The following is a 13,675-nucleotide window of genomic DNA, read 5'->3' as shown; positions in this document are numbered from 1 at the left end:
ATTTAAATAGTGAAAGATTAATTTCGGCTAGTATTTACAGTTAACTCTCAGATTAATTACAAGAACCCTATATTGCCTCTTGCTTCAAGCCGTAACAAGACTGTTAGGAAATTCAGTAAAGTAAAACGAAAAAAAAAATTAGTAAAATCATGGTCATATCTTGACGCTTTCTAGAATTTAAGTGCATCGCAAACGATTTTAATTTCGTTCAATCATTCCCAGAAGTCTAACATTTGCAATAAAAGTTTGGAGAAAGAGGAAAAAAATGGTAATAAATGTCTTCTCATTTCCGTTTTTTTTTTTTTTTTTTTTAATTTTAAATCTTCTGAATTTTACTAAATTGAAAGAGAAAACGGTTACTTTCCTGTGCGATTATGGCTTATAAAAACTTAAAGAAGACTTTTTCTTTGAGAATGTGACGTTGATTTTATTAAGAGCATCTTTAAATCCTCGTGATTTTATGAGGAATTAAGAAATGTAATTATTTTTTGAAAGAAAAAAATAGAATCGGATTTATTTTTATATCTGGACTCACAATTTTTTAAATAAAAAATTGTGAGATAAAGATGCTTATTTATTAAACTTGAATAAAATGATTTTTAAATTCCAGATATGAATTCACTATTATTTGATGTCAAAAAGATGAAAGTTGAAAAATAATTTTAAAATAATGTGAATATTTGTCAATTACAATTTAAACAATAATTATATTTGTCGAAGTCTGACAATAAATGCTAAAGAAAATTCGCTTTTACAATAGATTAGCTGCCTATGACGACCAGTAGGCTTCATAGAAATAATAATTGTGTTTAATTATAAATAAGCAACTACGCGCTACTTCGCATTCATGATTATATCAACAAAATGTTTTTAAGTATCATATTATGATAATTAAAACCTGTTATTTTAATAGCCTTATACCAGCTCTTTTTATTACTTACATTAACAATTCTAATGGAATAAAAGCTTAAAATCCACTAATGGAGTTAAAATCTTGCTTAGTTTTTATTTAATTAAAATTTCAGAAATAAAATATTTTGAGGTATACATTTCAGAACTATATGTGCCAAATCTGATAAATCTAGGCCAATCACTGTGTTCAAGGAATAAGGAAGAGCTGTAATATTTCATGCACATTTTCAATAAATAACAGAATTTAAGGAAATTTCACAATCTATATAACTCCCTGGTTTATGATAAAAAAAAACTTTGTATTTTTCTAGTACATGGTTAAAATTTCCTATTCAATGCTGTTGGATTATTCTAGCATTTCGGAATTCATGTATTTTAAACTAAAAACTTATATAAAGCCAATAAATATACAGTGTCTCACAAAAGTGATGGGACACTTGTGCTTTACAAAAGGAAATTGTAATAAAATAAATAAATAAACACGTACAAAAATTTTTTGGGTGTGTTTCATATTTAAAGTTAGTAACAATTATTACATAACATACATTTTGTCAAAATATTAAAATATTAATTTAATAAAAATACAATTGTTTAGAACGGAGCAAAAAATGGCTCAAATAAGTGTTGGGACACTTACTTTTCCGTCAAATATTTATCCAAAAATTTTACTTTTTAAAAGGTTTTAATATTTTGTTGGATTTCCTTTTACTTTTAAAACATGATTTAATCTTCTTGGGGTAGATTCGACTCATTTTTTTGTGATTTCTGGAGTGATTTTACCTCATTCTTCTTGAAGCATCGATTTTAATTGTTGTTTTGAAGAAATGGTGTGTTTGCGAATTCTTAATTCCAATTCTTGCCAAATATTCTCTATGGGATTTAAGTCTGGAGATAATGGTGGTGTTTTTATTATTTCAGGACAGTTATACAGCAGCCAGAGTCTAACGTTCAAAGCAGTGTGCTTGGGGTCATTGTCCTGGTAGAATTTAAAATCGTTATGAAAGTTCAATTTTAATGCTGAAGATTTCAAATTTTGCTTTAAAATGTCAATATACTTGTACTGATCCATTATACTGTCAATAAAAACAAGATTACCAACTCCAGCGGACGACATACACCCCCATACCATAACTCCTCCTCTATCATGTTTTACTGTTGGCACCAAGTTCTGTTTGCGAAATTCTTCCCTGGGTTTTCTCCACACCACGATTCTACCGTCAGAACCAAATATATTAAATTTACTCTCATCAGCAAATATAACTTTATTCCAGTAATCAGAATTCTTATTTATGTTGGATTTTGCGAAACCTAGTCTGAGTTTTCTATTCTTTTGACTTACGAAGAACTTTTTCATGGCTACTCTACCGTGATATCCAGCAGATCGAATTACCCTTCTAATAGTCTCAGGATTAACAATTATTGCATATAATGCTTGTAAATTAGCAGCAACTTTAGGAGCACTCTTTCTTGGATTTTTCTTTTTTTTTTGATATTTCGAACGATAATTTGCTTTATTCCATTGAATAGCTTTGATGGTCGGCCAGGTATTCTTTTATCCTGAATAATACGATTCTTTTTATATCGTTTAATGATATTGAAAACTGTTGAATGACTCAAGTTAAATGTTTCAGCAGTTTTTCTAATAGATTTTCCACGTTCAATATGCAAATTAATAAACTAATTTTCGAATTTCAAGCGAAGTTTCTTTCCGTTTAGCATTCATCCAAAGTTCATTAGCTAAAAAACACAAAAATTCCAAAACAAACCGGAGAGAAATACTGCAGACGATTTTATAAATTATTGCCAATTGCTTTTGAGTAAAAATAAAACCACCAAAAATATTTTTATTGCTTATTTCAGGCGATTTTTGTTGCATATCTAATGGTGTCCCATCACTTATGTGAGCTATTTTTTGCTCCGTTTTAAGCAATTGTATTTTTATTAAATTAATATTTTAATATTTTGACAAAATGTATGTTATGTTATAATTGTTACTAACTTTAAGTATGAAATACACCCACAAAAAATTTTTACATGTTTTTTTAATTTATTTTATTACAGTTTCCTTTTGTAAAACACAAGTGTTCCATCACTTTTGTGAGACACTGTAGCTCAAGAAATGTGGGCAGTTATAAAAGGAATCATCTCTTTTTCCTTAATGGAAACTTAATTTAATACTGTTCATTTTATAAATCAGAAAATAACATTTAAATGCAAATCGTATTTAAGGATGTCAAAGTAAATGAAATATTCAAAATATCTTTAACCACCATCTTTATTATATTTATCCTTATCGAATTATTCTCAACTGTAAGAATTCTGATTCATAACAATAGACAATAGTTATGCTTTTTGAAACTAAATTGCTTTTAAAAAGATATAATCTTATTTCATCGAATATGGTGTGGAAGTATCTGGTATAGCCACTTACATTTTTTTTATTAAATAAAATGCTTCTAGATTGCTTAAAATTAAAAATCTAAAATAAAAAGAAATTATTTAATATAATACAGGAAAAAATAAATATGCATACATTTTTTATTCGACAAATTCAAAATATAGAACAGCTATTCCCAAAATATTAACAATAGAATAATGGACTCTCAAATTCTTCACTTGCGCTGTACCTGTACAAGATAGGTATTATCTAATTTTGTGATTTTAATTTATCATATACTTGATCTGTGATGATTTTATTAATAATTTATGATCCGAGTTTCATTCAATTTATCATCTGAGTTTCATGATGAATTTGATGATGATGTTAGAAATGAATTGAATGATGAGAAGTTTCTGAATGATGAGATAAATTTTATTGAATAATTCTTTAAAAAATTATATACAATATAAAAAAGTAATATTTTGTAGTTCACATAAGATTACAGTGCTGAAGGAGTCGATTTTATGTAGTCATATTTAAAAAAAAATATGTTTGATTTCAGTAAGAAAGCTCGAATTTTGAATGGAAGATTTATGTCTTCCATTTCAAATTCAAATTTAAATCTGACAGCCATCTGACAGTTAATTAGAGAAAAATATAGTGCAATGAACAAATTATCGTAAGATGATTATAGAAATTTCCAGCATAAAAATATTTTGTTCCACAAATTATTAAGAAGCAAGCTACAGAAATATTTAATCGAAAATTTTAGCAAATATTATTACTGAAAACTAGACAAAAACCAGCAGCTGGTATGAATGAATATTTTAAAGATACAACGATAAAATAATAAAAAGATTTATTTTATATACGAATGAAATTAAAATGGCGCTTACTTTTTTTTAAAATTCTTTGCAAAGAATTAAGAACAAAATGCTTTAAATAATTATTTGACTTGTGGCGAAAACAGACTATTAAAAATTAATTTTATGCTGTCAAAAATCTTAACAATCAATATAAAGTTGACAACAACAAAAAAATTAAATAAAAAGTAACACTAAATTTCTTACTAAGGAATCATTCTAATAAATTTGTTTTTTAATTCATACTTCACCAAAAGTTGAAGATAATTTGTTTAATTCACTAAAATCTAATATTTATAAAAATGAATTCATCTTATAAATTAAAGTCCATTTTATTTAAAAGAAAAACAAACGATAATGAAGCTGACATTTTTATTTAACGTTATAAGTTTGTTTTTAATAATTTGATTTATTTACATATTTTTGCAAAAGATATTATCAAGTTTGGGTATGATGTAAACCGAATAAATTCGTAAAAATGATGATTTCCAGGTCAGTGATTTATTAAAATATTCATTACTAACCAAAGTTTAGATGTTACTAACCGCTATTTCTAAATCCTCTAGAGAACGAACTTAAAAATCGAAGATTTAAATCTCCCACATCTCATTCAGATATCCAAGGTTCCGGATATTGGATTCAAATCGAAATCAACAAAATGAATAGGGAAGCGCCCATTCAAGATTTAAAAGTTCTTTCCTTGTATAAGCCTCGAGGAAGGGGAGATGGAATTTTCAGTTTGGTTTTCGAAATGAGGTGTTTTCGCACCGCTGACTCTCGAAATTGCACGATGAGGATTATTGTTTCCTATTTTGAGTATTTCCTTGACGCCGTAAAAATCTCTCGACTAGAATTTTCCAGAAATATTGAGAAGTCGAAAAGAATTTGACGGTACACTGATTTCGGTTTTCGGACGAATGATATTCTTTTAGAGTTTCGAAAGATAATGAATTATGAGTGTTTTCAGTTTTGAATAATGATGTTGCAAAAGATATGAGAACTGAGGAAACGGTTCTTTATACAATGGAAAATTTGAGTAATGAAGTCAAGGCTTAGAAATTTTATTTTCAGTGAGAGATTTTGAATTTCTTAATGATGGGTTTGGGTTTCATGATATTGTTGATATGCATTTGAGTTCTTTATTATATATATCTTTTGTTTTGAATTAATGTTATGGTTCCATTAACTCACATTAACTCACACAAGATTGAGAACATTTCAGTTTGTTCAAATAAAATATTGTCACGCAGATACTTTAGTGTGGAACTCAATGACACACACAAGAAGTAGAGCTAAACCAATTTATTAACTCAACTCTGAACTGAGAACACAGTGACTGACAGATTTTCTGCTTTTATACTAGCAGAGAAAGTTCCAGAATACTTTTCTGGAGACAGTAAGAAAAGTCCAGAACACTTGTCTGGTAAACTAAAGAAAGGTCCAGAATCTTCTGGAACATGAAATAAAGGAAAACATAAATCAAGTAAAAATATTTACACAAATTTTGAATCTTATTTGCGTCTAGCAGGACTCGAACTCATGATCTCTTGACCACGAGACCAGTGTGATGACCATTCGGTCACGGAGAATCCACTTCTTCTTTTCAATGCGGCAGTATAATGTCATAGTTCCATCTCACCCGCGTAGTGACCGGGTGTGAAAGCTCGGGTCCCACTGTAGCTCATGCATGTCGTACGAGGCGACTAAAATGTGTACCCAGTGTCTGGGCGTAAAGCCGGGTACCCTGCCCCTGATGGTTATATCAGAGGACTGGTCCTCCAGGTTGGGGGTTGGGCTTGGGATTAACAACCCCATCCAGTAAAACAAACCTTGTTACGAAGTCTAATGAAGAAAAATCACGGCAGATTCTACGGAGACAACTTGGAAAACGCTTTTTGGAGATGAGATTTGGAACTTGGAACGCGTTATCATTATATCGAACTAAAGCATTGCAATTACTATTGCAGCAATTGGATGAATACAAAATTGATCTAACTGCAATACAAGAATGGATGGGGTTCGTGGAATCAGACTTCCTAGCTATCCAGAAAAAGAAACTGGCGCACAAGTGTCAAAAATAGAATGCGATGGAACAGAATTTAGAGGAAGGCACTGGCCTACCCTAGGCTGTCTAGCCAAACATGATGAGAGTTCCATCTACTCACATTATTTTTTAATTACGATTGATAACATTTCAGTTTGTTCAAACATAATGAATTTATAGATAATATAGCTACTAGTTTGCTAGGGTAATGATTATAGAAATTAGTTAAGATCAGAATTTGGGTAAATGACACCAAATTAACAAAATCAATGGATAGCGTAGCAACATAGATTTAACTATCAACTAAGTCCATTGGATAACAATCACAAAAACTAACTAAGTCCAAAAATCACGTAGGTGCCAAGAAAAAAGGCTTCGAAGTTATAAGAGATGAATCCTGATTGAAAATTACATTTTTCTCAAGGAAAATGTATTGAAAACGTGACTAGAACTTATATTAAGACTAAAAAACATTTTGAAAAACTTCAACTTCAGTCTCTTTTTTCACAAGATACCGTACGATATCTCCCTATGCTGTCAGATATTCAGAATATCATAGAATATCGTGGAATAGAATAATAGAATAATATTGTTTATCGTTTTGTTTGAATAAGATCGAAAGATATTACATTTTCTTATAACCATTTCTCAGTAATTAATATTTTTTTTATAAAATGTAAAGATGGCCTCATTATTATATCCTGTATGTTACATAAAAAATATCTTTGTCAGAGCAAATTTTTTTTTAAAAAACCTTATTAAAAATTATCTTCTTTTGATAAATTTATTTGACTTTTTATGCATTGAAACTGACTTCAAATATGTCATTAATCTAACAACTTAATAAATTTAAATATAGTGCGTGATATAACAATAAAAGTTAAAGTCTTAAGATTAGTCTTTTAGTGACAGGCGTAATTGTTTATAGATAACCCGTCAGCACATGCACGAGGCCTTTTTGACATCATCCTTTCTTTTTTGTTTAGAAATTATTGGAATTTATAAAAGTTTATACTTGTTACTTCCTATATCTTCATAGGGGAGCTATAAGAAGAAGATTAATACAACAGAACCCATGTGTATCATTTTTTACAAATATGTTTGGAGTCAAATCGACCTTGAGTATGCTAGGGTTACAGATTCTTTTAATGTTATGAGTATGCCAGTTAGCAACACAAATTCAGAGATCTACTTACAAGTCTTTTTACATATAGACAGAATGATGCTAGCTCAGATTCATGATATATTTATGAAATTTTGGAAAGTGATCATGATATAGAACCGAAACGAAATGTAGATTCTGAATACTCCAGAAAACCCCATTGAATTCTTTTCTACACTTAAAAAAATGTATCAAGCATTCTTTAATAATACTGTGGCGGATTGGTATGAGTGAGGATAGAACCTGAGACCTTGCGGTTCGCAGCCTAGTAACATGACCACAATACAAAAGCAACTGCTGCTGTAGCGTAGCTTATAAGCTTTCACCATAATACAAATAAAAAATTTCAAATGAAAACTATACGTAAAAATCAGATGTTCTTATTTTTCTAATATTTTTATACAGAAAAAAAAAACATTACTTATATTAAAAATATTAAATTTTAGGTGAATGGAATAAGAAAAATGGAAATCAATACATAAAAGGTATAGAAATAAAAGAGGTTTTGGTTTTTCTTATTAAAACTCGCATTCGTATCTTAAATAAGAAAATTTTTCCATGGGCAAATATTTATATAATCTTACCATCCTGACCGTATTTAATTTTTATACAAATAGCCAATAAGGTAATGAGTAAGTCCAGACAATTTTGGGTCAAAAAGAACCCGCGCGTGTGCTAATGTTCAAAAAATGGATGCATGTGTTTGAAGGTTAAATCGGTTTAAAGATGTATCATTTGGCCAGAAACTTCACTAACTACTTTATTACAAAATAATGCCTTTTGAACTGATAATGCCTCCTGAAAAATTTGAAATTTCTGCGAGTCGAATTTAATTTTTAAAGCCGAATTTCTCATTTTAAAAACTAGTTTAAAGCGCTTTAAGACTAGAATATGTACTCACATTTGTTGAGGGCAGAATTCCGAACCCGGAATGTAGCTGGAATCCAGGAGGTCGGTGCCCTTCTTGGACAGACGAATACGCCTCCGGATGTACATGAGCAAGGCTATCATGATGGTGAGAAGCAGAACACCCCCTAAGCTGCACCCCACGATCAGCCATAGGTAGAAGCCTGAAATTGAAAGTAACTAAATTTAATAAAAACTGTTTTTACAATCTCATTTTGATGAATATACCGAAAAGACGAAATCTTTTATTTTAGTTATTTATATAATTTTAGTTTATAAAATTATTAATGTGAATTTAAATTTATTAATAGGGATATTATAGAACCTTGAAATTAATTCTTTTTGAATTCACTTCTAGATGGCGCCATTAACTTAAATGTAATTAAATTGTGGATTATCTAATACATTTTTTTAAAGTATTAAAGTCGTTTGTTGGCATCTGCGACATAGAAGTGTATAATATATAAAATATTGAACATTGTGAAATGAGTTTAAAAACATTAATAAAGTCGAGTACATTAATTTTTAAAACCATATCTTGATGAATATACCGCAAAGAAGAAATCTTTTATTTTAGTTATTTCCATCCTTTTTGCATTCAAAAATATTAAAAATATTACATAACACAGAAATTAATTGGTTTTAAATCCAAGTCTAGATGGCGTCATTAGCTTGGGATCAAAATTTAATTAAATTGTGGATTAACTATACTTTTTCGAAAGTATATTAAAGTTGTGTATTGCTATCTGTGATACAGTAGTGCATAAGATATCAAATATTTAGCATGCAAAATGTGATTAAAAGTATTGATAAAGTGAAGTAATATCTAACTTTATTTTTAATTGTATTATTCATATAATAGAACATATTCTATACACTATAGTCTTATTTCTTTTTGGGATTTTCTTACGATTTGAAAACTATGTAATAAATCAAAATTTAATTTAAATTCAAGAAATTTTGTTAACTAATAATAATAAAGATTTTAGAAGTAAAAACCAATACTTTTTAGCGGTTGATGATCAAATAATTATTCAATGTATTTCTTTAAAAAATTACATGATATTTTTATCATGGATATCAATTATCTTTGTTATTTTTTAAACGATATTTTTATTTATGTTATTTTCTCTTTCAAATGGATAGCAAATAATAGGTTTAAATACTATAATTTTATTAAGTTAAAATTAATATAACTGAGGAATAATTTTTAATTGCTTTCATTTTTATGAAGAATGTTTCTATAAAGAGTTGTAAAGAGCTTGCTATCATTTTGAATGTTCTTAATTATGATGAATGCTGATTAATTAAACTTGTCATAAAATCGAATACGTAAATAATAATTTTAAACAGAGCATTGTAATTAAGTAATAGAAATACTTTTACTTTTGATAAAAACGACATTCTTAAAATATATTTGAACAAACAAAGCATTCTTCATTTTAAATATTGCATAATTATTATTTCTTATTGCTTAATGCAAACATAAATATTTTTATGATTAATAATTGTTAATTTTTCTTGTATAATTTTGGTTTTTATTGTTGAAACATTTCTTTTGTTTTAAATTTGTTATCTTGAATTAATTTATTATGGATTTAAATATATTTATTTCGATTGGCATTACATACAACGGCTTAACCTTTTACAATGATCAATTTATTACATGCATTTCTTTTTCTTAAAAATAAACATTTTTTCTTCAAATTGGCAAACTTGTTTATCCCTAATATATATAACAATATAAAACATAATATCACAATCACTATTTAGGATTTTTTTTTAATATTTAAATTTTTAAAATTATTTAAAAAGTAATTTTTAAATTCATTCAATGTTAAAAATGCATCTGCAGAATTTAATTTTCTTTTATTTATTTCGTTAAGCATACAAGTCAATGTTTAAAAAATAAAAATAATTATAACAAAATATAAATAAATATGTTGAAGAATGAAAATAAAATTCGAACTTTTTTGTGCTATTTTTTTTTAACAATGAGTAAAAATGCATCTTTAGATAGAAATAATGTTTAACCACATAAGAAATTCAAAATTTACTTTTAGCCAGGATATTTGCATTATAGAAAAATCTGAATAAACTGTAACAATCAAATGCGGTATACTGCCCCAATTTTGGTTTATATGGGTCAAACTGTGAAAGGAAGTGTCTTCATACAAAAAAAAGGATAAATAAATAAAAAATATACACATAGTGTAGACACATTTTTTAGTAACTTCTTGGTAATTTTTTTCGTTAATATTCTAGATAATTTCCTCCGTTAATTGAATCTTTTAATCCTATTTATCGTCTATTCGGCTAAGCAAAAATAGTTTTTATTTATGGATGTTGAATAGACGTGTATAATATTGTTTTTTTTAAATATATGTTATTTTTTTATTAGATAATCCCTTTACAGGATAAACTTTTACCTCTGTATAATTAAGAATCATAATTTTTATTTATTTCATCGCTGAAATTTTTTCTATAAAGAAATAAGAATTTTTCCCAGATTTTTGATTCAAATATTTTTTTATTATAGAAAAACTTTTCATCATCAAACAATACACGATTGGAATTATGTTTCTTATTCAATTAATAGAAATTTTTAAGTCTGGGGGGAACTAAGCGCAAAACAAAAATGACTATATCAAAAAATACTGATTCATCAAATTTGAATCACTGAAAAAAATCATTTATATCAGTATTATGAGTTTTATTATTATATTATATACAAAAAAAAATGCATTAAGAAAAGGCTGGATAATTTAAATAAAAGCAATTTTTGATGGATGATGTTTCATCATTCATTAAATTACAGTCGTAAAATGATTACTTATTATATATAATAATAATAAACATTGAAGATTTCACTACTTTTTAAAATATTGTTATTTTTGTGATTTTGAAAATCATTTCGTCTTTATTTTTAAGAGTAATGGATAAATTGTTTTTAATAAAATTTATGAATTTAGAATGCAGAAATTATCGTCTTAGTTAAAAGAATTTCTACTTTCTAAATCATTTATTATAAGGAAATAACTAGGAAAAGACATAAATATATAAGAAATTTTAATTCCATCTGACTGTTTTAAAATGTTTATTCCTTGATTATAGACACAAGATTATATGCTTCAAGAATAAAATGAATCATATTGAATTGTCAAGTTCAGATTGCAAACGAGCAATTTATCTTCTGTTTCACTTCTTACTTTGCTTTCTCTACACAAGAGTATGCTGGTGTAGTGAGACGAAAGGGACAGCAAACCCTCAAAGGTCATGACGGCCCGCAAGCATGAGTGCCACTCCCTTGCAAGGACACAATATAACTGTTTTATCTTCGTCATACAATGAAAAAAGACGGATGCGCATTTCGGACGTAACAGATTACAATCATTATAATTCAATTGAATTATAAATATATTAAGCATATGACATCTATTAAAATATAATTAACCTTTGGCTATTATCTGATTCAAAAGAAATGTTAGTCGTGTTTACTTTAAATTAAAGTTCGCATGCATGGTTTGACGTCATCAAATTGTCTCTCTCTTATTTTTCTCTTTATGTTTGAAAAATGCAGAAAAAAACAAAACATGGAATAGTATATTTAATGTAAAAAATTTTAATGTTTTGGATTTTTTTTTAAATTAAATGTATAGTTCGAAATTATTATAAAAAAAGACATTGATTTTTTTAATAATTTTAAATTCAGAAAATAATATGGCAATTAAATTTAAGCCATCTGATCTTTCTTAAATAGTATAAACCTTATTTTTGTACAGAATATTCGAAGCATTTTCGCAAGAAAACAGAAAATTCCAGCACAATTTTTCATGAATAAAAATCCGACTAAAAATGTAAAAATTGTTCCGAAAAGTAACATTTTCACCCTGAAAAGCACAAATTTAGTAGCTTTAGACTTTATTATCAATAGAAATATATATATTTATGACGATTTTTATGTTTATGACGATTAAATTATCTTACTTTTACAACTATTTATAAAAATTCTAAACTGTTTTCAGAAAGGATTTCAAAATGTAGAACTATCAATCCAAAGTTCTAAACTTTGAATCAAAATTAGAAAAGCAATGAATATTCAAGCACTTCCCAGCTAAAACTCTTTAATTGCCATCTCCGGACCTAGCGGTAAGTTCATCGTTCTCGAAGTAAATTGGGAACTCCGACCGTTGCTAAGATACGTCCCAAACTCAAACTTTTGGGATTCCATTGTCAAGGAGATAAATGTGAGGTATCGTCTTCATTTTCCTAAATTCCGATCCAATTTCTCTTAACTAGCACTCTTAAATGGGGAAAAGTTTCGGACGGAAGAGTCATTTATGAATAGTTAAACTTGGCTTTTTAATTTCTTTTCTACTTGAAATAACACACTTTTGTATTATTATTATGTCTGGTCTTTAATTGAAATAGAGTGCATCTTTTTTTGAAGAGTTTTAAGTTCTTGAAGTTAAAATGAAGTTTAAAATTCGAATTAATAGGCGATGCAAGAAGAGGAAATTAAAAACTGCATGCAATATTAGAATGGGAAGTAATATTTTTTCGTCAGTTTCACATAGAGAGTTTATTCAACACATAATAAAAATTCTTTGTTTATTATCATGAAAAATAGTATTCGAAATGCCTGAATTCCTTACTTTTATATACTTAAAAAACGTATTTTTTCGTATACTAACTAGAAAATGTAGTAATCGCCAAAAAATTCGAACTCGAGATATTAACAAATCTCTATATTTTAGACCTCCATGATTTCAACAAACATATGTTTAGAAAATGGCTATATATCTGTCATTTTTGTCTATGACAAAGAAAAATCAAAGAGGCTTCGAGCAAAACTGTTTTTTTGTGTGTGTCGTGTGACTGTTTTAAGCCAAATTTTGCGTAGCAGCTTCTGAGGGTAAAGACCCTTGAGCAACCGAGGGCAGACGTCTAACTTCTAGCTCAAATGAAGATGGCACAAACACACTCTCTTGCACAACCCCTTTTAAAAGCGGGGGCTTATCCTTGCATCTCACAGACAGAACACAAGGAAGAGAACAATCTTGCCTGAACCAGGACTCGAACCCGGAACGCCTAGATCACGGGGAAGACGGGCTACGCCTAGGTCAGGACGTCGATTCAAATTTTTCTGCAGCGGCTTCTGAGGGTAAAGACCCCTGAGCACCCGAGAGCAGAAGTCTGGCTTCTAGCTCAAATGAAGATAGCACAAACACACTCCCTTGCACAACCCCTTTTTAAAGTGGGGGCTTATCCTTGCACCTCACAGACAGAACACAAGGTAGACAACAATCATGCCCAAAACAGGACTCGAACCCGGAACGCCTAGATTACGGGGAAGGCGTGCTACGCCTAGGCCAGGACGTTGGCTCAAATTTTTACGCAGCGGCTTC

General features: G+C 28.5%; 1 protein-coding gene across 1 annotated transcript in view; it reads right to left on the bottom strand.

Annotated features, from left to right (window-relative positions):
• The window catches only part of LOC129968543 (synaptotagmin-15-like), a 287,503-nt gene that overhangs the window by 101,996 nt on the left and 171,832 nt on the right, over positions 1 to 13,675 (bottom strand). Inside the window, exon 2 of the mRNA XM_056082540.1 lies at positions 8,263 to 8,431. Coding sequence (XP_055938515.1) covers positions 8,263 to 8,431 — 169 coding nt within the window. The remainder of the gene's footprint in view (positions 1 to 8,262; positions 8,432 to 13,675) is intronic.

The sequence above is a fragment of the Argiope bruennichi genome, chromosome 1 (assembly GCF_947563725.1).
Source record: "Argiope bruennichi chromosome 1, qqArgBrue1.1, whole genome shotgun sequence".
NCBI lineage: Eukaryota > Metazoa > Arthropoda > Arachnida > Araneae > Araneidae > Argiope > Argiope bruennichi.
This window is presented reverse-complemented; position numbering and strand designations above follow the sequence as displayed.